The sequence below is a fragment of the Astyanax mexicanus genome, chromosome 13 (genome assembly GCF_023375975.1).
Source record: "Astyanax mexicanus isolate ESR-SI-001 chromosome 13, AstMex3_surface, whole genome shotgun sequence".
NCBI lineage: Eukaryota > Metazoa > Chordata > Actinopteri > Characiformes > Acestrorhamphidae > Astyanax > Astyanax mexicanus.
The window spans coordinates 35,047,960-35,074,769 of NC_064420.1; the positions used below are offsets into that span (position 1 = coordinate 35,047,960).

At 35.8% G+C, this 26,810-nt stretch overlaps 2 protein-coding genes across 3 annotated transcripts in view; both read right to left on the minus strand.

Moving 5' to 3' along the window:
• The window catches only part of lamb2l (laminin, beta 2-like), a 70,733-nt gene extending 54,211 nt beyond the window's left edge, over window positions 1-16,522 (minus strand). Inside the window, exons 1-2 of one of the 2 annotated variants that reach the window (XM_022677419.2) lie at window positions 16,441-16,522; window positions 2,626-2,697 (exon numbers count right to left, since the gene is read on the minus strand). In XM_022677419.2, the coding sequence (XP_022533140.2) occupies window positions 2,626-2,668 (43 nt within the window). In that variant the 5' untranslated portion in view covers window positions 2,669-2,697; window positions 16,441-16,522. Of the gene's footprint in view, window positions 1-2,625; window positions 2,698-7,296; window positions 7,400-16,440 lie in introns of those variants that run through there. The other variant, XM_022677420.2, reaches the window with a different exon arrangement.
• Window positions 16,523-19,276: 2,754 nt separating this feature from the next.
• si:rp71-17i16.6 (uncharacterized protein LOC100148415 homolog) lies at window positions 19,277-24,980 on the minus strand. Its single transcript, XM_049462887.1, has 5 exons — window positions 24,757-24,980; window positions 23,389-23,517; window positions 22,259-22,356; window positions 21,399-21,484; window positions 19,277-19,917 (listed from the first exon to the last, which is right to left on the minus strand). Exons 2-5 carry the CDS (start codon window positions 23,484-23,486, stop codon window positions 19,684-19,686), a joined length of 516 nt encoding a protein of 171 aa, XP_049318844.1. The 5' UTR covers window positions 23,487-23,517; window positions 24,757-24,980; the 3' UTR covers window positions 19,277-19,683.
• Window positions 24,981-26,810: the final 1,830 nt, after the last annotated feature.

The window sequence follows — 26,810 nt, forward strand, 5'->3', positions numbered from 1 at the left end:
AACACAGAGCATTTCTAAACCATTTTCCTTATTTATTCCTCTTATTTCACCTCCCTGGTGTGCTATTTTGCTCAGTAAAACACAGCTCTTTGTTTTCATCAGTGTGGCTTCAAACTGGTAAAAGTACACGCTTCTGCACAAAGCAGGTCCTGCCGACACCGCAGGCTCAGAGGTTACACTGACTAAAATAATCCCGGCTGTCCCGCTGAGAGGGGACTCTGCATGCTCCTGCACTGTTTGGGCAATAGGAGATTAACTCTGCTGTGTTGTGAGAACAGGAGGCTGAGGCTCAGGTTAAACAGCCAGGCTGTGATCAGCACAGAGAAAAAGAGAACTGATGTAAAGACTAGTTAAAAAAGAGGTGGCTTATAAATAATTACGAAAATACACTGTTAAAAGTGTTGCATTTCCTCATTTTAGCTTCATGAGCATGATCATGAATAAGGCCCGGGGGTACTTTTTTTATTACTAACTTCAGAACCAGCCGGAATTAGCTAAATTCCTTGTTGGTAACACACAACAGTGACAAAAGAAAATGGTTTTGTGGATACTGGAGAGCAGAACATCACACCTGGCTTCATGTCCAAAACTTTACCGAATCATTACCTTACATGTGACAAAATGAATGCAGAGGAAGTTGTTGTTTTATTATTGGCAACAAACAACCTGGAAAACCAAGAAAATCAAACATGTAGAAGCCTGGAATAAGACTAAAAACTCAGTTAAAGTTAACTCTTTACCTTGCTAATCATACATCTCACAGAGAGGACACCATGAGAGGACAGCAACACTACCGCGTACAAAAACAATTACTGTGTTTTTGTTACATTGTAAAAACTAGGTTGTAATTTGCAGCTTCTGTGGAAATAGTGCACTAGCATTTTTTTTTTGACGTGTTTCAACATGCCGGCTCTCTCAGCTCGACGTTTTAAAATCTAAATGCAGCTTATGCTTGTGTCAGTGTGTCTTTGCTATCACAGCGACAGGAAAAGTACACCTTGCACGGTTCGAAATGAACAAAAGGCATGATCTTATTCTCTTGATTTACAATTGGTGTGTTTTTGGCGTAACCCTCAATAAATCAATCAGTGTGTCTCTTGCCATTATATTAAGAGCCAGTTGAGCTCTGACTTTGGTGGATTGCTATTTCAACAGCGCAGCTACCTGGACGTGTCCAACACTTCTCAGCAGAGGAAACTGACCTGCAAGTTGTAAAGGTGTGTGAACAGGTCATTTAAGGGGATGCATCTGTGACAGTTCAATGCCAAGATAGCAATGAACGTGTGACTGTTGACATCTGTCTTTCCGCAACTGTGTTTCCTGTTGCCAAGATAGCAGTACCGCAGAAATTTACCTGAACACACCTCATTTTGAGACCACCACACCCATCAGCATAGATATATTCACAAGCACTTTTGCTATTTAAAGCTGATGTCTGTAAGTTTAGGATTTAGGGCACTCTCTGGTTAGAATTAGTTATTGCTCTGAGCATGCAAAAGAATCATTGTTAACTGGGCTGGTGTGATGCGGTCTCCTTTCAGACCGGATGAATCCGATTCCAGGTTATGTTCAATCAGAGAGAGAAAGAAAACCCTCAGTCAGAAACTTCACTTTAACTACACACTTTGTTTTTACTATGAGTGAATGAGTTTCTTCTTCTGAAGTCTCCAATGCTCCACCAGCCGCTCGCGTTCAGTAAAACTGAGCTGGATCCTCTTTCAGAGGCTGTACATGTGCTGTAATACGTAATGACGTGTAGAATGAGTATATGAGGCTTAGCAGGGATGGGCATTCCAGTATACTGTTACCATTAAACACAACATTTTGTCCCTTCTCCACTCAGAAATGCTAGAAACTAAAAAAATGCGGACTACCACTTTAAACAATGCAGGTGGAAGGCGTGAAAATTGACTGTTGGCAGGGTGTAAGATAGCAACGAGCATTGGTGCCTATAGAATGTGGTTTAATCTGGACTATTAAGCCATTAAACCAAATGAATGTAGAACCACTGGACTGACCTCTATACCATTCTGCTGAAAAGCTTCTCTCCACTTATGAGCAAATGAGAAAATGTTTTACTGGTTGTCACAGTAATGCCCATTCAGTCAAGGTCATGCAAACACTGAGAGAATATGTTTGCACTGAGTGATGCAGTTAGCTCTCAGGCGGCTCCCGGTCTCCACTTTTCACTGTACACACCTTTCATCTCAGAGCATAAAGAGCAAGAGCAGCACGGTACAATTCTCCTGACTGCCCCTTCACAGGAGAACATGCTGCCTTTTGTCAGGAGCTAAAACGAGCAGAAACGACAGCCAGGTCATGTTTCCATCAGTTAACCCTGTGTTTCGTGTTTGTAAAGCACTCTCGCGGGGCACACGGTTAAGGTGATCTGGGTGGGTGGGTGTTGGTGGTGGGCAGATAGGTCTTGACGTGTTTGATCCTTTTCTTTTCTTAAGCGGCTTACGCTCTCTTCAGTTCACTGGAGAGTCGTATTCTGGAAAGTCATTGAAGGATTGTCTGTGTTTGTCGTCGGTAATCACAGCCCTCTTATAGAAAGCTGTGGGTGCAGCTTCTGTTTGGCAGGTGGAGAAAGCAGCTTTATGTACAGGATAAACTCCAACTTACCTAGAAAAAGGAGACCCAGACATCTGGCCATCGCTGTCATCATGCAGCCAGAGCAGACAGATGTTCAGAGGCCTGAAACACAGAGATATAACAGCTTAGTTTAGAAATAAAATAAAAAAGCCAATGCTGATTATGTAGTGCAGTATGTTTTTCTCTGCCTTAATTAGAAACTCAAGGCCACATATCTGCACGGCTTCCGAAGCGTTTCATGGAAAGCACAGCAATGTTAAGTGAAGTTCCAGTGGAAACACAAGTGGAATGATAAGTGTAAATTAAGTCATGGAAAAAAATAGAATCTTCCGAAACATTTCACATTTTTATTAAGTAATGGACATAATACAAAAGCTAACCAAAGTTTAACCCATTAAGCCCAATGTGAAAATATAATCATCTTCTTTAAAAGTGATTGATATTGTAGTTTTACTGATTTTTTTGTGTTGGATAGAGTCATTTTGTTGTTGTTCTGTTAACTGTATAATGCTTTTTATTTTTGTCATTTTTAAACAATTTTCTCTCCAATTTAGAAGAGTTAATAAGGCCACCAAACTAATCCGTGTCTCACATGAATGAGATGACGAGCCACAAAGAACACAGATAACATGATACAGATAACTGGCAACATAAACTGTAAAAATACTGTGAGTGTGCCTTATATATAAAAAAAAACAATCATTCCAAGTCTACAGGCCTACCTTTTGTACCAAAATAACAGTGTGAGCGTAAAGACATTTACAATTTCACTGTTTTAATGCTGAACATCGCATATCAGTTCTTCTCCTCCCGTGCTCTGGGTTTTTACAATGTTGTTTTTACAAACTTTGTTTGTAAACTTGCTAAATCAATGCTGAATAACATCAGATTAAATAAACCCAGTAGCTTATTGCCCTTCACATTTATTATTTTATAGAGGTTTAAATAAGCTTATATAAGCTTCATTTACTCTAATGATTCCATGTCTGTCAAAATCAATATGAGAGCACTAACACCCAACACAAGCAAAAGCCAATAAAGTTGGCTCTAATTAGCACTGACTATTTGTAGACCTCACACCTACAGATGAACTTTTCTCCAAAGTGCTGGAAAATGTGCATTTTATTACAACTTATTGGATAATCGTTTGGTAACAAATTAAAAGTTTAAGTAACGATCGCAGTATCTACTTTAATCGAGAGACTAAAACCATTTCCAACCAAATAACATCTGATATGTCATCTGATACAGATGATCGAGCAGTTGTGTGTATATAATTCTTAAAACTATGTAACTACATACACAGTAATAACCAAACAGATTTGCAGTAGTTAACCTGTGATGGACTGGACCATTTGAAATCTTGTAATTGTTTTGTTTGTACTTTATTATACAGTGTTTTCTGGTTGTCTCTTTTAAAAACACTGTAGTGTTGTACTGATTGTGTGCGTACCATTTACACCACATCTCTCTCTCTCTCTTTCTTCTCTTTCTCTTTCTCTGGACCCACTAATATTGCCCCATATTGACAGAGTGAGAAATCTCACACTCATCTCAATGGCTAATGTATCCCAGATAGTTACTGAATATTAAATAGTATTTACTGGATAATAAGTCCCATTAGCAATAACAGAATTACCTAAATTTACTGTAAACTACCATTGGCTATACGCCAACACTAGATAAGTGAGACTCCATAAGGGCCCAGGTTGCACTGAGATAATGACATAATTACCACTGCCATGCTATTTGACTACACTAACACTTTTTGTTACACTAATCTGATAATAATAAAGGAAAAATGGAGACATGCAGAAGCCTCCGTATGGTCTTGCTCTGAGCTGACTGATCTGTGTGTGAGGTTTTACACTGACAGGTTCAGCCTCTGGCTTTCAGACCCTTCATAGTGGTTGAGAGATTCTGCCTTACTGACAGACAACTTCACGCAATGCTAGTCATTATTTTCTTTCTCTCTCTCTCTCTCTCTCTCTCTCTCTCTCTCTCTCTCTCTCTCTCTCTCTCTCTCTCTCTTTCTCTATCTCACACACACACACACACAAAAGCACATTCAGCTTATTAGCCCCTTTAAATGGCAAAACTATTCTATACTTCTATATTATTGTAATAATAGCTAAGTTATTCTAATGTGGGATGTAGGGGTGGGCAATATTATATCGTATACAATATATTGTGACACAGAAATATCATGATATTAAAAATCCATATCGTGATAATGGGGCTGTTCTGTCTTAAAGGTAGTCTATTATTTACTGTGAAGCTTTCAGTGTATTTATTGTATAATTGTTTTAGTTTGCAGTTTATATGCATGCACTAAATATTCTGCAATATTTTTTGCTGCATTATATTATTTTATGCTATATTATTTATTTTGCCACATTATGATTATGCTGTTATACTCTTATACTATATTCCTGAAATAATTTTCTTTTTTTTCTGTTTTCCTATATTGCCAAGTATATCGCTATCGCAAAAATACCCTGAAATATCGTGATATTATTTTAGAGCCATATCGCCCACCCCTAGTGGGATATGTCAACTGTTTGAAATTTGCACACTAATACCTGTTTGGATATTTGTGATCTTGATCACATAAAAAATCACACATATTCTGTTGATTTCTATTTTGTTTAATGCTTTTTACACATTTAGGAAGACATGCACTAAATAAAGCCTAGGTGTCCCATTTCAGGGCAGCTCACTCTTTATTAACCATGAAATTCAAATGTGTAATTACATTGCTAAGTTAAAGAGAATTATACGTTGTTGCAAGAGTGGATAATATAAGATATTTTATGGCTTTGTGATACATTTCTTTTTTTATATAGTTTATTTTATAAACAATCTACTTATCTGAGCCTATCCTAGATATCATCAGTGCATATAATTACTAGGCAATTGCACATTTAATTAAAGAGAGTAAAATTAGTGAGTGTGATTCTTCTTATCTGCAGCAGGATGAAGTGCAGCACATTTTGTATAAAAAAAACTATACTAAGTATAGAGGAGTACTTAGAGCTCTGTGATATAATATTGCAATAAATAAATGTTTCAATATAATATTTTTACCGTATCACACAGCTCTAGAGTTGTAAGGGGAGAAAAAGTTTCACATCACAGTATTTTGTTGCTTACTGAGGTTTTCAGTTAAGGTACTGTATATGTGAATGTTTTTCTCTTCAGCTCGTGTGTGTTATATGCTTCTCATTTTTAGCAGTAAAGCACCTTCCTTCATTGACTTAGAGAAAGTGAAAGTTTAGGTTATAGCAAAAGACACCAGGAAATGACATCAGGTGATGCTTTGCATTTTTGACACTGTGACTATTTTATTTAATAATCTAAAACATTTTCTCGCTGTACGTGTTGTAAGATTTTAAAATAATGTTTGCATGTGGAAAAACAAATTAAATTTAAAGAATAAAGTAAGACAAACCTCAAAACAGCATCTAAGCCTCTGAGCCTTAAGGGGTGAACATAGCTGTTTATTTCTGCAGGTACTAATTACTATGAAAAGTGATTCCACACTAGAACCCACCAGGCACAAAACAAACAAATCCCAACAAGATAGATAACCAGAACCAACAATTAAGGTAATTTGACTAAATTGCTTTGAAGATTTGTTCTGTATCTTGTCAGTCTGCACCACATATTTTAAACAGAAAGCTCTGAACCGGTGGGAAATGCTTTTTTATACCAATAATTTACACTCAAACACTCAAAAAAGTGTATGTAATGTATATGATTCAAATTTGTATATCATTTTCATTACATATGAATATAATTTTGGTAAAAGCTTAGAAAAACATTTGTGTTATTGTTGTTTATTTAAAAAGGAATTACTTAATATATATTATATCTCACTACATACATATTAATATATATGTAGTAAGATCTGCTAGCAAATGAAAATTAGTTAAAAAGTTTATTTGTAAATGATATAATCAAAACTTTATTAGAGTTTATACATAGAGTTATTAGTTGGTTAAAAATCATAACATAAATTGTAATATCTGGTTTTGGTTTAATGACAACATGCATTCCAACAACAGGGGTTTCATATGTTTGTGCATGTGATGGTTGCCTACACACAAGGTTCAGTAGATGAAACACAAAATCTGACATTTATGTACAAAGGTGTTTCCTGTCAATGTTAAAAATGTGTCTACATTTTAATATTTTAACTAAATATTTTTTTTTTATTTAAATCCAAACTAAGTAAAGCTTTAAAGCTCTTTGTGCAGACTTGTAATCTTTCACAAAAATGCTGAATGATCAGTTTTTTTAGTGTCTTTTTGACTAATATTTTCATTTTAATTAGGTAAAGGCTTTTTTTAAACCAATATAAAAACAGCCCATATAAAATAATAATAATATGCCATATTTAGCAAAGATGACAAACAAATGACAGGACCTCCCAATGTTCTCTCTGCACATCAAAGCAGAAACCAACAAACACGGACTAGAGGGAGAGAAATCAGGAATAAGAATCAGTACAGAGTCAAAACTGTCTGGAGATAGAGGACAGTGAGCCCCTCCATTCATATAACTGAAGTCAGCATACGTGTGTGTGTGTGTGTGTGTGTGTGTGTGTGTGTGTGTGTGTGTGTAGTCTAGCTGAAGCAGCACAAGGCCACTGTCTGGCTATAGAAAAAAGATCAGATTGAGAAAAGTTATGGTACTCACGCAAGCACACAATGTGACCAAATCCCTCTGTACAGACCCTCTCTCTCCTGCTTTTTAGAGTGTGTGTGTGTGTGGGGGTAGGAGGAGAGGGAGAAGAGAGGAAGAGACAGTGAGTGTGTATAAATGTGTGTGTGTGTGTGTGTGTGTGCACATAACGGTGAAGAGGGGAACAAAACTTTGCAAGCACAACAGGCTTTTGAGTGTAAAAACAGACTGGACATTGCTGACCAATCAGGGTGGCTGAAGGCCTCTTCCTCCTCCCTCTCCTCATGTCACTGCAGCAATAGGGTGAATGGACAGCGATTCTTATTCAAATTGGCCTGTCACTCTGAAAAGCGGCTGTGTAAAAAGGGTTAGCTGGTCTCCAGGCAGGCGGAATGCACTTGTCCATTAATTGGGAAGAGTTCGCACTGGTTAGGGGTGAAGTGGGGAGGGCAGCGCTGCTGTGGCCTTCCCCAGCACCCCACTGCCCACTTTCCCTCCAAATATTCAAATTTTCAGCTCACAGGACAGTTCACATTTATTAGAGGCCTAAACTTTAGGGTACCTGGTTGAAAAACTATCAAAAATGACCACAAAACCTTCAAGTTTCATAAAAGAGGCCTTAAATGAAAAACTGAAGTTTTTTAGTTTATGGGACTAACGCATCATGATCCTGTAACACTGCTGTGTCCTTTTAAAGAACACTTTTAAGAACCAATAAAACACTTTGTGGCCAACTCCACAATTTATAACAGTCTTTAACAGCTATTTTTATGCCCCAAGATTATCATAAAAACAGCCCAAAAACAGAGAAATACCTGGTCAAATCGCTAAATTGCGACGGCAAATAGTGGGTGAAAATGTTATTGTTGATACTGGGGAGCAGGACATCACAGGCTGCTAGGTGAAATAGACTTTGTGACCGGAGCTATTCCTGTACCAGTTTCCACGGAAGAGGAGATTAACCTGGACACACAACCATACAAAAGCACACAGGGGTCTGTTCCTAGGCTAAAAGCTAATGCTAGTCTTCTCTCTGTCTGCTCCCTTAAAAAGATCTGAAGTACCTCAGTTGACTACCAATCTGGAGCTAAACATAAAATATCAGCTTATTTATTTATTTATTTATTTATTTTTTACAGATAGGATTAGTAGAGGCAAAGCTACAGTTAACCCAGCTACATTCTTCTCAGCACGCAAACAGCACATTGCACTGTAAAGACAAACAGAATGAGAGAAATAGGAAATAATTTCAGCATTGTTTTCTTTATGGTAATAAAAATCTATAATTTGCAGCTTCTGTGAGCCTGTAAGAAAGATAAGTAAGTCATATGCTTACTATTTATACATCAAAACATTTATTATAACAAGTATTCTATAAACACATTTTCTGGCACATTTAAACAAAAAAAGGCCAATGTTACTAGATTTGTAGCAAGTTTTTTTCTTCTTTTTTCTGACCACTCTGTGCAACTTTAAATGTATTTTATTTATTATTAATCAGTTCTTAGCGTTAATAACACTGTAATTTAAATGTCTTATTAGGCATTCAGTAAACTGGATAGTTTGACAAGTCCTCTGACCTTGCCTCAAAATGGTTTACTGCAGTTAATAAAGAACTTGTTTGGGTGATATAATGTAGAATACGACTGATTAGTTTAGATCATTCAATCCACCGTATCCTTCCATCATTCCCACACATTACATTTAATTAAACAGAGGAAGTGTCAAAACTTTAGGACAGGCTTTGTTCTGACATTAAGCTTCAGTGAATGGTTCATTCATAAATCCACCGCCTGGCTCTTTCAGCCATTGAGAAAAACAGTGATTTGTCATTCAGGAGACCAAGCACAGTCAATGAGTGAGTGTCAGCCAGACCAGTCAAACTACACATGGATCACTAACCACGCCTTTCAAACAAAACATCCTGTCCATGATGTGCAGAACTAACTAATGTTATGTTCATATCTCACTTCACTACTACCACTTTCAATCCAGGAGTTATGTCAAAAAGAGAGTGCTTTTGGCATGTGTCCATCTCCTGTCTTCCGGCTGACTGTCCTTCACTGTCTTTCCTCACAGTGTGCATCTCCTGTAGGCTTCCAAAATGACTGAGAAACTACTGAGAAAGAAAGGGGCCCGCGTAAACTATCCCTCTAAAACGGAAGAGTGCTGTTATGCAGGAGTGGCCAAGTCTCGGTTAATGAGTAAAAGAGGCTGAAATTGCTTTACAATACAGAGGCAATTTAGTAGTTCTGGTTTCTGTTCAATTGAACACCTGCAGACTGATAGAAATCCCTATTCCATTGACCTGGATGTGTAAACAAGTAAGATTTTTTTTTTATTTAAAAAACACTAATGCAATAAAAATGATAAAAGTGCTACATAAAATTATGTTTTTTTCTATTATATATTTTGTTGCAATATTATTATTTTACACAAAACGTGAGTCTTGGTAAGTTACTGTTGTTTGAAACTGTTACATTTATATGCAATGTTTTATGTTTGTCATACCACCAAGAATACTGTTATCACAAAAATATCCTTAAATAAGCATGCACCAAATATATGGTAATCAATAATGTTTGGTCAACATTTTTTGGTGTTTAGCCGAAAGAAAAGGCCTTTATTCTGTATTTTTCAAATAATTATGTTGAGTCATATTTTGCTTTGTTGGTTTCTCTGCTGAGATATCCAAATGTCCAAGTGTTTAATACATATACATAACCTTTATTTATATATATATGTATTTTTTAATTTTGTCCCCATTTTCTCCTAATTTAACTAGGCCGATTTTCCCACCCATTCAGCTGCCTTTCAGTTATATATATATCACCCTATCACTAGTGATGCCTCAAGGAGGGTGAAGACTAGCACATGCCTCCTCCGACACATGTAAAGTCAGCCACCTCCTCTTTTCAAACTGCTGCTGATGTAGCATTACAGAGTAGAATCACAGCACACTCGTAGGAAAGCGCAGCGACTTGGCTCGGATACATCAGCTCACAGACGCCTTGCGCTGATCGACATCACCCTTTGGCGTGATGAGGGGCGAGAGCGCAATCTACCCATCTACCCACCCAGAGAAAGCAAGGCCAGTTGTGCTCTCTCAGGGCTACCGTAGCTGATGGCAAGCTGCATGACTGGGATTCAAACCAAACCAAACGATCTCCCGATCATAGTGGCAGCTCTTTAGACCATTGGACCACTCGGCGCCCCTAAGTGTATAATACATATTTTTACCTGTAATTTTGTCATTGATTTTTCTTGAAAAAGTAAAACAAAAAAAGCATTTACACATTTATTCTACCTGTACATGGTTCTATCTATGATCCACCTTGAGCTCCTGATTAGATATCTTTACTGTGTGTAACCTCTAGGCCAGAAATTCTTGATCTAAAACCTTTCATTGTATCACGTAACAAAGAAGTCTGAATGAAAATTCCACACTCTGTGCGAATTCCTACTCTCACCTTCCGACTTCCCTCAGTGCCTGCAGCGCCGTGCGCCAAATAGAGGCCCACTATATCCCACATATTAATCTGTAACCAGATATGCTGAAGCAGTTCATTGTCTCCTGCTCTTCCGGAGAACAAGACCAAACAGTAGCCAAGCAGAAATCTTACACCTGAATATAATACCTTCACCTTACTTCCTTAATCAAAACACAGCCCACTGTAGAACCAAGAGCACAGCTAGAGATAATGTGTAATAATATAATACTGATGATTCACCTGGACTCCAGTTTTGGAATGACTATGGTCTGGGTGTCACTTCCTCAAACTAGCAGAGCTAGTGTTCAATGCATTTGATCTGCCAGATCATGGCTATTAAAAAACAACTTTTCTGTCTTATGCAAAATTGTGCATAATTACACATTATTTTCGTTTTTAACCCTTTTAGACCTGAATGATCTCCAATAATTATTCTCCTTGAATCCTTAATAAAAAATGTAGGAATGCTGTTTTCTGTCTGTAATGCACAGAAAAGAAGACTCTAATATTCTATTATAAAATCTATATAGCAAACAAATCAAATGTCACTCAAATATTTAATAGCTTTTTTTAATTATTTGAAATTAAATGTTTTTTATTTACTTTTTTATTTTATAAAAAATGGTCCCTATGTTAAATTAATTTTTAAAATGCTGTTCCTTCGCCTTAATTGCTCAATTGCAGGGCCAAGCTACTATTTCATTGGTTTATAAACTTGTTCATTAGCCATTCATGGTTCATGGTCTATTCTGATAGACAACAGCTCTCAAATAGTGTTATGTACAACAAAATATTTAAAGATAAAGAAAAAACATGATGTCCATTGTAATGGATGCAGGGTTAATTCAATTTTCCTCACTGTCAATATACTGTAAACTCTAATGCACATTTAATTCTATAATTCTGTAAATGTGTGAGCACCCTAAACACTGCAAATATTAAATAAAACACATAAAAACAGCCACTATTCTTAAACAAAGTTGATCTACTTGCTCATGCAGGTTAATAGGCTCTGTTTGCTACACAAAAACACAAAGGGCATTATTGAGGTCAGTAAAAATGTTGAGATCATGTTCATATGTTGTTTGATAAGTAATATGTAACGTAATTACTGTGAAAGGCTGGGCTATGACAGTGATGTTCTCCTATTCCGTGAGATTAGCAAGATGACCTGAGATCATTAAAAAGGTCATTTGAAATAGGTAAGATGGATCCTGTTCATGTAAAGATCCTATCACACATTTTGACTGATGTTCACCTCTGAACTTCTTTTGAAGGACGTGAGTTTAAAGGCTGTCCACTCTAATAGCTGTGAATGAAAGACACACTCGCAGGCATTCCTGGGAGGACCATTACACCGAATTTTCCCAAGAGTGACGAGTGAACCCGGAACTGTCTAATTCTCTACATTCCTCTCAAAATGCCTGACTGTGGGGTACCGTACCATCAGATATGACAGCAGGTTTCTGAAGAGGATAATCAATCAGTCACTAAGAAGCCCAAAAAAGGCTGTTGATACCTGTTTATCCTGCATATCTTCTAAACTCCACCTTATGCTTCAGTAAGAGGAACATCTTTCACAGGAAAGCTGCCAGGATTAAACAAACTCTGGCAGGGTTAAATTAAGAGTGTGTGTGCTAAAGAGTTGATTTAACACTGGCAAATATTCTGTGTGAGAAGCCTTTATACTAGATTTTTATAGACTAGAACTAGATCTTAAAATATCTAGTCATTACTGAGAAGGTCAGCTACTGATGGAAGATGATTGGTTCTGTATGGAATTCCATTACTGCAGAGATTATTGTTCCCCTACAGTGGAGGCTTTCCTAATGACCTTAATCTAGTGTTCCTGCTAAAGAGTTTCACATTGTACTACAGTGCTTTTTATATAGATTACACAGTGGAAGTGTATATGTAGTTACATTCAATTTTATGTAGGCCTGTCACTATAACAATTTTTTGCAAACAATATGTTGTCCCAGAAATTATTGATTGATTAAACAATATTGTTGGAATTTTAAGACCATTAACTGGCAATAATATAATGATAATAAACTTTCCATTCCTGTTCACGGACCTACAGTAATTTTGGAACCCGAAAAGTTCCCAGCTTGAACCAACGTAGGTTATAGTCATATATAATATATATATATACACATTGCAAAGTGTGGAGGCAGGGGAACAGTGGGTCCGCACCACACCATCACATGCAGCCCCTGTCTGTCCCAGCTGGCCCGCATTGGACCAGCATAAAGACGGAAGAAAAATGGAGGCCATTTTTCCTGTGTCTCTGTCTCTCTGTGCTTCTGCACTACCGGTTCGCACCCACAGTCACACTATATGTAAGTGCATTTTTTAAAATGCAAACACAGTGGACGATATTACTTGAATAAATGGTCATGTCCATTTATTGAACGATAAGTCGATTATGTAATTATTGTGACAGGGTTAATTCTATGCACATGTGTCTCAATATACCTTTTTTCAATATATATGGACAAAAGTATTGGGACACCTGCTATTTATTGTTTTTTTTTCTAAAATCAAGGATAAAAAATGAAGGATAAAAAAAAGAGTCTATTCTGCTTTTGTCAGTGTAACTGTCTCTACTGTCCAGGAAATGATTTCTACTAGAATTCTAGGTGTTTATAACTCTCCAACATTAGTCATGGTATAATAACACAATTCCAATACAATAAAATACACTACAATAAGAGATTTGGGGGAAAATTTTACTGTCTGGTCCTGTGTTTGCCACCTCTGACTGCAATAAAACTGGACTTGAGAAACTGCACTGTTCGTAAAACCCCTTGTAGTTTTCTGGCCCTGGCTTATGTGAAATCAAAGTTTGATAAGCCTATTAAAAGTAAGGTATTAATATATTTTATTATAATATACTATATGACTATTTAAAAAAAAAGTTTGTACACACGGTTTGCATAAATTAAAACTAAATTAAGCATTCAGTAACTCTTATCATGCATAGTATCAGTTTTCTCAGTTTACATAACCTGCCAGATAGCCAATTTTGCCTTAGCATTTGTTTGTTTACCAAAAGACTGTTCCATTTATTTAATAGTTAAATAACAGGCAAAATTAATTAAAACTTGCACATTTCACAGCATTCCCTAAAACTTTAATCAAATCTGTCCCCTACTAACACAAATGCTTTATCCCAAACGTATGACGTATTTACTAAAAGAGTCTCCAGAGGACAATAACATCCAGCAGAGGATTTACACAGATTAGGCAGACAGGATATTTTGACAGCTTCTCTCTCAAATGGGTGTAATTATTTCCTGGTGTTAAAAATACACATAGCTCTCACATTGCAATCAAGCTTTTCCTAAGGAAACACACTTATCTCTGCAGGATGTTTGTGTGTTTTTGTTTCTGCATGTCTGAAATCTTTGAAATATTACAGAAGCCCACTGAATACAGACATACAAAATAAAACCAACCCTGTAATTTTTTGCATATAAGTAATTCACTTTAAAAAAGAAGCTAAAGAAAACACTTTGGTTCTCTACAAGAATGTTTTCTGAATAATTATTTCAGTGTTCAGTGTTGCTTAAAGAATCAATTTTAAATTGTAAAGAACCCCACACAGGGCTATTCATAAAACATAGCATATTTAAAGCAACTAGCATCTTGGTAACAGGCTTACTAATTTATCAACAAAAAACACCAGCATGCATTAGTGTTTGCAAGATACACTCAATGGACAAAAGTGTTGGAACTCCTGCTAATTCTTTGTTTCTTATAAAAATTAAAAGCATCTTAAAGTAGATTAATGTGTTAATTTGAAAGGGCATCCAAAAACATTTTAAATACAGTGGATATGTGTCAATACTACCTATTTCCCCATATTTGCATGCAAAATAACACCACGTTATCATGCAAAATAAATACAGTTAAAAGTTTGTAGATGGTAAGTTTCAAAAGAAGACAAAATTGATTTAACAATATGTTTTGATGCAAAGAGGTGTAGTGCATGCTCCACCAAAGTTGCAGAGTGCAGTAACAGCATGGCAATAAAAGATTCCCTGTTACAAGTAAGCCTACCATCAAAATTGCTACATGATCCCTGCATGTGTAAAACATGCTGTCCCATATCAGATATGTAATGTTCTTTCAACATAAATTAATTAAACGAATTACGGTACATCCAAGCTAAGAATCATTCGAGAATATGTGGGCTCTAAATTACTGGTAAAAGCAGAACTCAAGTTAACTTTGAACCTGAAGCCTTCTCAGAGGTCTGCTCAGAGACTCGTGGAACTCCTTAACCTTCAAACTTGCCCACAGTAACAAGGCCAAAGGTCAAAACAGAGCCGATTAAAGCAATACTTGGGGAAAAAAGCACATTTTCCCATGCTCCACCACCCCAGCTGTGCTAACACAGAATTATGTGCCTGTTACAGACAAGCTGATATGCTATTTATTTCATTTACAAATTTAAGACAATAAAGTTATTGCTCACTGATTACTGGAAAAATATGTGCATAATTTGCTATGTATTGGCTGGATTGCTTTTATTTATTAAAACATATTAAAATGCAAAGTGAAGGCAAATGTAATTGGGTTAAAGGGTTGAAGTGAGAAGGAGGTTACCAGGGTTAGTCTCAACAGCCAAGGTCACAAGGCCAGGTTAATATGCAGCAAAGTCTATATATCCCATAATTAAAAGAGCCCTGGCACATTAACAGGTTCCAAATGTATATAATGCAATGCAATGAAAACTGTGATGTGCTTAATAACAAACCAAATCTATCCTCCTCAATTTATTGTACTGCAGAAGAGCTGAATGCTTAGGTGAGGCACGACCATTGCATTAAAATATCTTATTTGAATGTTACTATGTTTTTTATATTATATTTATGTAATATTTCTACATAATGCTAATCCATGTAGACCTTTACCCAATTTTTACATGTTTAAAATTGTACTGTATTTGTTGTGTATCTGTATCTGCTGATTTATACTAGGGCTGTGCGATACAAAAAAAAAATAGTCTTGATATTCTTCAAATATATAATCGTTTCTTAATTATAAGATTATTCGATTTTTAGTGTTTACATAACTTCAGTTTTTTAAAGAGCAACATTTAAAGTTATTGTTTTCCTTAACCAATAATTTCATTTTATTTTATTATTTTTATTATTTTAACAAATAGTAAGCAGCCCTCTTCAACCGTACATGCAGTGTTTATATTAAACATGGTGCCAAAATGACCTCCTTTTATTTTAGTTCATGAAAAGTGCAAAATATGAAAATCACTAAAAGAGTTGTTACAGGTTTCTGAAAGAAGCGAATGTCTATCTATTCCGTCTGGAAGCTTCTATATGTAGGGATGCAAAATATTCATTATCACATTTTTAAAATCGTATTTAAACAGTAATTCAACTATTTCATAATTTAATTAAGTAAAACTTCCACGGAAGACTTTCTTATATACAGCATTTATCACAGAATATGATCTAATGCTGATAAAAATACTTCAATGTGGGTAAAAGTATCATTTTGAATTATTATATAAAATTATACTTGTGTGTGTACTTTCTGTAAACAGTGCTGAGGTGTGAATTAAGTGCTGCACGCTTTTAGTAAAAAAGTCATCAGTACTGACTGAAACTCATCTCTGTAAAGTTAAAGTACCGGTTCTCACCTGCTCGCTCGGTGTGGTCTGACCCCGCTCGTAACCTCCAGCGGTTCTTCTCTCCGTCTGAAAACTTTAACTAACTTCATTCTGCCGGCAGCAGTCCTGAAGAGGGAGGCGCTGATTTTCCCACCCGTTTTCCGCGCTGTCCCGCCCCCCTGAGCTGTGATTGGGGGGCTGTTTACAGTGACCAATCCCAGTATCTATGGCCTACAAATAGCCAATGAAATCGTAGGACGGAAAGCAGGTGTAGAAAAACTTCTCCCCTCAGTAGGGAGGAGCTAACAGCACACAGGTGCAGGAAAAGAGTGGATTCGGGAAAAAAAAATTAATTGTAGTAAAATAAAGTAAAACCTAAAAAAAAATCCAGCACATTTTTCCTTATTATTAAGTAAACTGCTATCTCATTATTTTGAGATGGTAAGTCATTATTTCGAGATATTTTTTAGATAGTAAATAATTTTTAGATACTATGTAATTATTTTGAGATAGTAAGTTGTTATGTTGAAATAATATCTCATTATTTTGAAATACTATCTCATTATTTTGAGAGACTGTATAATTATTTTGAAATAGTAACTTGTTATTTTGAGATACTATATTATTATTTTTAGACACTATCATTATCTGGAGATAAGATAAGAATTTGTTATTTTGAGATAGCAAGTTATTTTGAAATACTCATTATTACTCATTTATTTTAAGATAGTAAGTTGTTATTCTGAAATACTATCTCATTATTTTGAGATAGTAAGTTATTATTTTGTAATAGTAAGTTGTTATTTAGAAATACTATCTCATTATTTTGAGGTACTGTTTCATTAGTTTGAGAAAGTCATTATTTTGCAATAGTAACTTGTTATTTAGAGATACTATATCATTTTTTGAGATACTATCATTATTTTTAGATAAGAATTTGTTATTTTAAAATAGCACGTTGTAATTTTGAAACACTATCTCATTATTTTGAGATACTAAGTCATTATTTTGAGATAGTCCATTGACCAACACACATAATGTCTTGTGAAATTATTGTATAGAAATAGTTACCATTTCAGTTATACAACGTTGTATTCCAGTAAACCAATACAAATCTATCAAAGTTACTTTTGTAAATGTCACATTGGCTTCCCTTGACATTTAAGAAGATTTCCCCATAAAACTGTAATCTTGGAGATACAAGGTTTTTGCATGACAACAACGTGATTAATATCAGTTAATACATTTGACTGTACAATCAAGAAAGTTGTACATGTTTAATAAAAGGAAAACCCACATTTCTTAATGTATTCAAATGGTTCTATGAGGTATTTAGGTTTTGTTTAATTTAGAACCATTGCCTTTCCTTAAGAACCCCTGAACAAGCTCCATGCAGGAAAAGCTTGAATGGACATGTATTGTTTAGTGTGCAGAAATAACGATGTTGTAAAATAAGCACTCGTTTTCAATCATTATCATTTAACCCTAATTCATTGTGAATGTCAGTATATACTGAATTTATGCTGTGTGTAGTAATAAACACTATAGTACTCACCATGTTAATAACTTATTGCCCCCTGGTGGCAGTAAAGTGACAGCACACAAAAGCACACAATGGGAAAAACAGGCTAAAAAGCCTAGGCTAAAAACTGGCATTGAGACATGGGTATAGATGATTCATTTAAAAGACTGTTGGGTTCTCACCTCAGATGGGTTTTGTGCTCAAAGTAACAACTTCAAATAATTATCCTTGACTTCTGAGAAAGTAGCCGCTCGAAGTACATTTCTAGGAAGCTAAAAAGCAGTAAGATGACCTTAAAAAAAACACACTGATCTGAACATTTTTGCACTTATTAAGGTGGCAGATGAATGGAAAGGGAATGTATCTGTTGATTACAAATTAATGCCTAGAACTTACATAATCAATTAGCATAAAACACAATAAGAGTTGAGCAGTCTTGACTTTACTGACCCTGTACAGTAAAGTTTAAAATATTTTTTTAACATTGAATATTTTAATGTTTTTTTTATGTTTTTTTTTTTTTTAATTTGCCAAATAGTTTCGGTGCATTCCTACTTATTTGTGATTTTAATTTCACAGAAGTTTACATTCAGAGATCTACTTTGTTACAGATGTTTTTTCTACAACTGCTTAGTGGGTAAAAAACCTGGACTGAAATTCGCAAAGCTGGAAAACCATTAAGATTTTATTTTTGATAATTTATTTGGAAAAGGATCAATGATGCTGATACATCGCTGGTTTATTCAAATAAAATGTGAGCTGATGTATTTGTTAAGTGTACAGCTATTATGGTGGATAAAATATGGTGGATTAAATAATAAATCACAGTATCAATACTGAAGAGACACATTCAAAAATACACATTCACTCTCTTAGATGATTAACACTACAATAAGTGGTACTGGATCAAGGACAGGAAGATATTGCAAGGCCTAAATGGACTCATCTCTCTTCAATAGCCTTTTCTCTAATGTTCATATAGTTAATAAACAGCCATCTTTGCAGCACTACTGGGCAGTTAGTTCCAGTTTCACTAGAAAAGATTATGTTTTCTATGAATGAGGAGATACCTAAACACTTAAAAAAATAAATAATAAAATAACATTTCAAAAATGTATTTTAAATGATATAATACTGATTTAATATGATAAAAAATATGAATAGTTTGTAGTATTTGACTTAATAATGCTTTTTTTGATATGCTGATTGGCTCTTTTTGGGAAAAAGCCAACTTTAACATTAAACAGATTCCATGATAAACATTATTAGTGAGTGGTCTCCTTATTATCAACATTAACTTGTTTTCTTTGCATTATTTGAGGTCTGCATTTTTTTTTTTTTTTTTGTTATTTCAGCCATTTCTCATTTTCTGCAAATAAATGCTCTAAATGACAATATTTGTATTTGGAATTTGGGAGAAATGTTGTTCGTAGTTTATAGAATAGAACAACAATTTTTACATTTTACTCAAACATATACCTATAAATAACAAAATCAGAGAAACTGTTTCAGAAACTAAAGTGGTCTCTTAATTTTTTCCAGAGCTGTGTAAATTGTTTATCTTGTATAATGTATAATTTTGACCATATGTTGCCTTCAAAAAACACAAAACACTCTTTCTGTTACACTTTATTTAATTACACATATCTCCTATTTTGAGTACAACCACCTTCATTTATTTGGCTCTGCATCTCACAGTACTCCCACAGAAATCCCACAAAATTTGCAATATTATTCAGACAGAATATTATTCAGGATTCCACTGTTGCTGTGGTGAGATCTTTTAAGAGTCGTGTGTGCTTATCTGATGGATACTGACTGGACCCTTCAGTTGTATCTGTGTTGCAGAGAAGAGATAGGGGTCTGTGTTGCAGGAGAAGCGCAGTGTAGGCCTGGTTACGCTGAGCAGAGCGGAACATCTGCCTGATTGCTGATATACGATGCAGGTGGTCTTCTCTCATTAGCTTCTTCCAGTCAGTCTCAGCCTGCCAAGTACATGCATTAAGGCATTATAAGGTACTGATTTTTAGACTGTTTGAGTGATGAGGTGTTGTTGTGAATCACTAATGAAGCATGTAAATATTTCTTTTCTCATGTTGATAAAAGTTAAGTTGTAAATGTAAAAACACGATAATAATTACAAGCATTCTAAAATGATTTCTGTAGAGATATTCATCATGGAATTGACACACAATTTTAAATGTAACCTCCATTTCTATACTAAAGTAAAAATACATAAAATAAAGATATAAGGATACAATATGTAACATTATTACTATTTCCAATAGAATATTATTGCATATTTACAGTCTTAAAGAGCATTATAACTCTAAAAGAAAACACAAGTAATATAATACAGGAAATTGACAAATCCTGCACCTAACAGCTGGGGTTATGCATAGGGCTCAGCCAGGATCTACTACTCACTCAACTAACAACAATAGCAAAACCACCACAATCTGATACTGGCTCGACAAGAATCCAGAAGCACAGCCTAACACTATGTTCATGGTCCATTGCCTCAACTGCCAAGTAACAGACCTACCAAAAAATAACCTATGAACAAACAGAATCCCTCCTTAATCTAAGCTCACTTCCTTTAACTATGGCAACAACACACTTACCTAAGCACAATCACACACAATAAATCACATTATAAGTTGCGTGAGTAGAACACAGCAACCACTACCATCTGATACTGGCTCGACAAGAATCCAGAAGCATAGCGAACTATGTTCATGGTCCGTGCCTCAACTGCCAAGTACTCAGACGTCTACAAAAACTCATGAGACAAATTATTACAAGAGCAGGACCACACCAATCCCCTTCATCCAAACTCTAACACAAACTTCAGTGCAAGCTCTTCTCAGGGGTCATCAGGCAGGCACCTTCCTTCGTCAGTGTTTCGCTGAATTAGGCCCACATAATTGTTGCAGAGCTAAAGTATGTATGAGATTTTACAAAATTGCTGTTTATTAGAGCTTGAGGACCTGTTTGGTTCAGTTGCTGGGGGGAGGAGGGGGGGGGGATTTGATTGTAATGGTCTATATGTGAAAAACATATGTTCAATTAAAAAGCTGTATGTAAAACCATATTGCACAGTCAGAACAAACAATATGTACAGTAGTTGGTGTCAGTATCCCAAATAGTGCAGCATGAGTGACATTGCAAAAATCAGGCAGAAAAAATAATAAGGATAATACATATAGAAAAATAATAAAACATTAATATACAGCTGTGGAAAAAAATGGGGGCCCCATGGGGCAAAAATTCAAGCAGTTCAGCTTGGTTTGATGGCCTGTGATCATCCATCTTCCTCTTGTTTATATTCCAGAGGTTTTCAATTTCTTAAAATTAAAGAAACTCATAATTTTTAAGTGGTCTCTCATTTTTTTAACACCTTCTATGAGTGACTGACTGTTTTCTCCTGTTGTATAACTTTTTTTACTTTAAATAAAGGGCTTACTTGAGAAGGTTTGGTCTCCTTTTCCTTCATTATTTGAGCAGAGCGCTGCCTCAGTGCATCCCACAATGCCACTGCATTTACATGACCTGAAACATGTTGAGTTTGAGGATTGAGTGTGTAAATAGAGAAGAACATATGAGTCTATATTCTCAAGAGTGGGGCGTTAATGTAGATTTAATTTCATCCTCAGAAAATGCAGTGTACTTAATACACAGTCAAGTCATAATAGTATGACCACCTCTATGATACTACACTCAATGTGTAATCTAATACAATCAGTTCCACTGGGCATATAATTACACTTTATTGTGCTTTAATAACAGACTGTAGTCAGGATCCCCAAAAGGACCATCACAGAGCAGGTGTTACTTGGGTGGTGGGTTACTCTCAGCATTTCATTGTCTGCTGGTATGACTGTATCAGACACAGCAGTGCTGCTGGAGTTTTTAAACACGGTGTTCACTTACTGTACACTTTATTAGACACTCCTATCTAGTTGCTCTACCTTTCATTCAACCTGTAATTCTTTTGTCCTTCATCAGTGGTCACATTAATTACAAGACACTTAGGACTATACTCAGTACACTATACTCAGATACTGAGGTGTTTAAAAACTTCAGCAGCACTGCTGTATCTGATCAACTACTATCAGAACTACCAGGACACACACTAACACCTCAAACACCACCCCTATTTTGGTGTCACTGCAGTGTTAAGAATGACCCACCTCCCAAATAATTCCTGCTATTTGGTGGACTGATGTTTTGTCACATAGTTAAAATATAAACTCTGTAACATGCACAAAAAAGTATTGGTTTGATGCAACAATCAGTCAGACTATCCAGGTCTAAATCTTCTACCTTTCATGTTGTCCCTCATGTGTGTGTACCAGGCCGGAGTGTTCTGACGCAGGGAGGAGAGGTTGAGGAAATACTCAGCAGTGCTTTCCCCAAACAAGCTGAAACAGAGAGCACCAGCTGATCAAACTCTCCCCTCATCCATCACATCATCAGCTCTTTATACAGCCATTCAACTAACACTTTACTCACACTACACAATACTAATACCTACTCACATACACACACACACCTATCCACAATCACACTACCCCCACACAAACACTGACAAAATATCACATCACACAATATGGACAAAAGTATTGGGACACTTCCTCAATCATTGTTTCTTGTGAAACCAGTTGTAGTAAAACAGTAAAAGTAGACCCACACCTTAATTCATCACACATAAAACGATGTTGCAATAATTAATACACACAGCTCTGAAAAAAAAATTAGGAGACCACTTCAGTTTCTGGAACTGTTTCTCTGATTTTGCTATTTATAGGTTTATGTTTGAGTAAAATTGTTGTTTTATTCTATAAATTACAGACAACATTCCTCCCAAATTCCAAATAGAAATATTGTCATTTACATCATTTATTTGCAGAACATGAAAAATGACTGAAATAACAAAAAAGATGCAAAGCTTTCAGACCTCAAACAATGCAAAGAAAACAAGTTCATATTCATAAAGTTTTAAGAGTTCAGAAATCGATATTTGGTGAAATAACTCAGTTTGTTTTTTAATCAGTTTGTAAGCATCTTGGCATGTTCTCCTCCACCAGTCTTCCACACTGCTTTTGGATAACTTTATGTCACTCCTGGTTTGATGGCTTGTGATCATCCATCTTCTTCTTAATGGCATCTTCCAGAGGTTTTCAATTTGGTCAAAAAATCAAAGAAACTCTTTTTATTTTTATTTTTAAGTGGTCTCTTATTTTTTTTTCCAGAGCTGTATATAAACTAAATAGTACTTTGTTGGACTCCACAAAACCAACACAATGATTATGGTAATATTAGTTTCTGCGTTTGGATTAATATTTACATAATTCATCTAGGGTTTAAGGTGTAAAGAATTATTTAATGTACCTTTATATTCTGACTGTACACACACATATACATATATTTTGCTGGTGTTTTGAGCAGCACACCTGAACAGGTATTGTTTGTAGTCGGTATCTGAGTCATTCAAAGCCAGTGTGTTCTCTGACTGGACAGAGTGTGTGTCTGCTTTGGGATCAGTCATCATTGATGTTTTGTGGCAACCGTGTCTCTCCTGTCTGGCACAGAAAAAAAAGTAGAAACATTTCAGGATTAAGTGACTTTAAACTTCCAACATTTACCTTTCCTGGAACTTATTCCATAAATATAATTAGCCTATTTTTTTTTTTTTTGCGAAGCCATAGGAGATGCCCTTTTTGATTCCAAAAAGTCTTTTTGGTTTTGGGCCTGAATTCATGGAGAATATGAGCATAATATTACTGGCATTTAAAAATGTAATACTGCTATTGTCTTCAATTAAAGACAACAGCTGCTCTTTTTTGTCAGTGTGCAAATCATTTACCATTAGGAAGCTGATGGAAATGGTTAAAAATTGCATAAAATAGAATATATAATATAATGTACAAGTGGAGAAAACAGGAGCTTTTTCCTTGCCTGCTATACATGTACTTGACTATGACAATAATTAAGTATACTAGACAGCCAGAGATGTATAGTAACAAATTAGTGCTTCACTGATTACTGTACACAAGTACTGAAATGCTTTATCTGTATCTATTGGAGTATTATTTTTTGTTCTACCTGCACTTTTTCTTCACTACATATTTTTTATGAGATTAATATTCTGACACATTTTTAAATGCTGCATCGTTACTCAATACAATTATAAAAATGTTACCATTTATTCCAAAACCACATTATCAGTAAATCCAGAGCGGTAGATTCTCTGCACTGTCACTAAGTTTAATGAAGCTCCTCATCATTGAGTGAATCAAGTGATAAAGCTTCTTATAAGAAGAACTCACTGCTTCCGTTCTGTCTTTAACCCTAAGAAAATTCCACTGCTTTCTGTAATAACTACATACCACAGTACTGTACCTTTACTGTCAGCACTAATTTAAGTACAAAAAAGGCTGAATATTAGTACTTCCACTTAAATATGGAGCTTAAAGAACACTTTTACTTTTCTCAAATTTGGGTCTCTAGTACTTTATGTGCTTTATACATCTCTGTACCTAACAGCACATTTTTCACAAATCCATAATCATAAATATTTATACTGCTATTTTTTAACAATCCACTACCTCCTACACATGGCATAGCACTGCATACTGTACTGCATTCAGTATTTCTACACTTTATATCTCCATCTTATCTTCCTTCCTCCTAAGTGAGACTGATTAAGGTAACTTAAGGTAAGATAAAAAATACTTATCAGATGTATTGCCTTGAATTGAGATCATTTCACTTGCTAAGATTCTGCTTCTGCATGGTTCGAGGTCCTGTAAGAGAATTACCTGTAATCACACTTGCATTCAGCTCAGCTTTCAGTTTTTCCTTCAGAGTCTTTTCATGTCTCACTCCAGATCAGCCTGAGTTAGCACAGGCAGAACGACGGTGGCTGTGTGATGTCCATGGAAGCACAGTTACCCAGGTGATGAAGAGCACCTGACTCCTCCAGGGGGGATCCCTCCTGACTCTGTGTGTGTATCTGTGTTTAATGATTCCCATCTGTGAGCTCACTCTCCCCCTGTAAAAACCTGAATCTGATTTTATGATGGGGGAAAAAGTGAATTAGATTAGAGATTTTTTGCCTTAGTCTGTTTTGCCTTGAGAAGATAGCAGCGTTTTTGGATGGTGTTAACATATGGCTATTGTTTTGCATGATACATCTTTAACTTGCATGTGTGGATTGCACTTCGAACTGTGACTTGCAGTACAGATTTATGACTGTTTTAAAACAGGGCCACCTGTCCCCTGCACACAGGGAATTCTCGAGCATCCCAGGATCAAAACCTCCGAGACTTACTAATGTTTATGGACACCCACCTCACAACTTACAGTATCTAAAGGATCTGCTGTTAATTTTTTTTTTTTTGGTACAAATACCAAGATACAGAGATCTTGTGGACTCCTTGTCTAGAGAGATTAGAACTGTAATAGCTGGCACATGGATAAGCTACACAATACAATATTAGTCAGGTGTTATTTATTTTATTTAATTTTTTTCCCCCATTTTCTCCCCAATTTACATGGCCAATTATCCAATACACTCATTAGGACTCCCCCGATCACTAGTGATGCCCAAACACCAGGAGGGTGAAGACAAGCACATGAGTCTTCCGACACATGTGAAGTCTGCCACCGCCTCTTTTTGAACTGCTGCTGATACAGCAAGGCTAATTGTACTCTCTCAGCCTCAGGGCTCTGGTAGCTGATGGCAAGCTACATAAAGAGGATTCGAACCAGCAATCTCCAGATGATAGTGGCAGTGCTTAGCCCGTCGGACCACTCAGAGCTAGGGGTGGGCGATATGGCTCTAAAATAATATCACAATATTGCAAGGTATTTTCACGATAATGAAACTTTTGGCGATATGACAAAACACTGAATTTGAAAAATTATTTTGAATTTTATTCTTGCATGTAATATGATATGGCTAACTGAGATATAAAAAAAAAAGAATTTTATCAGATTTATAACAATGATCAATGATCCAAAATGCCATGATACTACTAATAATAATGCACTCCAAATATCCAGGATTAAAGTAAAATAAATGATATTGGACAGATATAATCTGTCTCTAGTAGATATATAATGGGGATTTAGAACAGTGAGTGTTTTTCTTTTGCTAAAAACGGCAAAAAAGTAGTACTCTGATGTGATAATTAGGTAATTAGTGGTGGGTGATATGGCACGATATTTCAGGGTATAATATCGTTCACGATATTCAAATTTTTTGGTGATATTATCACGTACGATACGATATGGCACACCCCTACTCAGAGCCTAGTCAGTTGATTTTAATGTTATGTCTGGTCGGTGTGTGGTGAGAAAATTACTACACATGAACTGCAGTTTTAAGGAATTATTACTTGTCTTTAATTAGATATTGATACAAAATTATTACAATTGACTCAAAAACAGGGTCTTAACTAAACAGAGTCTGCTCGAATTTAGCTTTTACTATCAGTATTTGTTTCTGTATGTATTAAAAAGTCATTTCTGCAGGGTCCTCCTCATCTGCAGGGGTTTCATGCCTTTCAGCCTGACCGATTTCAAATGGTGCTAGAAAACTCCAGTCCACTCTGAACACCAGAGGAAATCAGTCTGGCTGGAAAAGGGTAAAGCTTTTACCTCAGGACTGTTTGTGTGTTGCTGTTGAACAACACAGTGATGGAAAAATGAGGAACTAAGAATAGCAGAACATGTTGACAGATACTGAGTATTTTCTTCAGATTGAGGGGTGTTAAGAAAGACAGAATGTGATCTAAAAGCTGCTGCTGTTATTTTTTCAAACCAGATGCTGGGTTGAGCCTGTTGGGTCATTTTGCTGGGTTATTTCCAC

Coding starts and splice junctions, on each gene's coding strand:
- si:rp71-17i16.6 (XM_049462887.1), bottom strand. CDS start 23,486: ATGATGACTGATCCCAAAGCAGACACACACTCTGTCCAGTCAGAGAAC. Junction 22,357..23,388: donor TACAAACAATACCTGTTCAG/GTGTGCTGCTCA, acceptor TCTCTGTTTCAG/CTTGTTTGGGGAAAGCACTG. Junction 21,485..22,258: donor CATGAGGGACAACATGAAAG/GTAGAAGATTTA, acceptor AACATGTTTCAG/GTCATGTAAATGCAGTGGCA.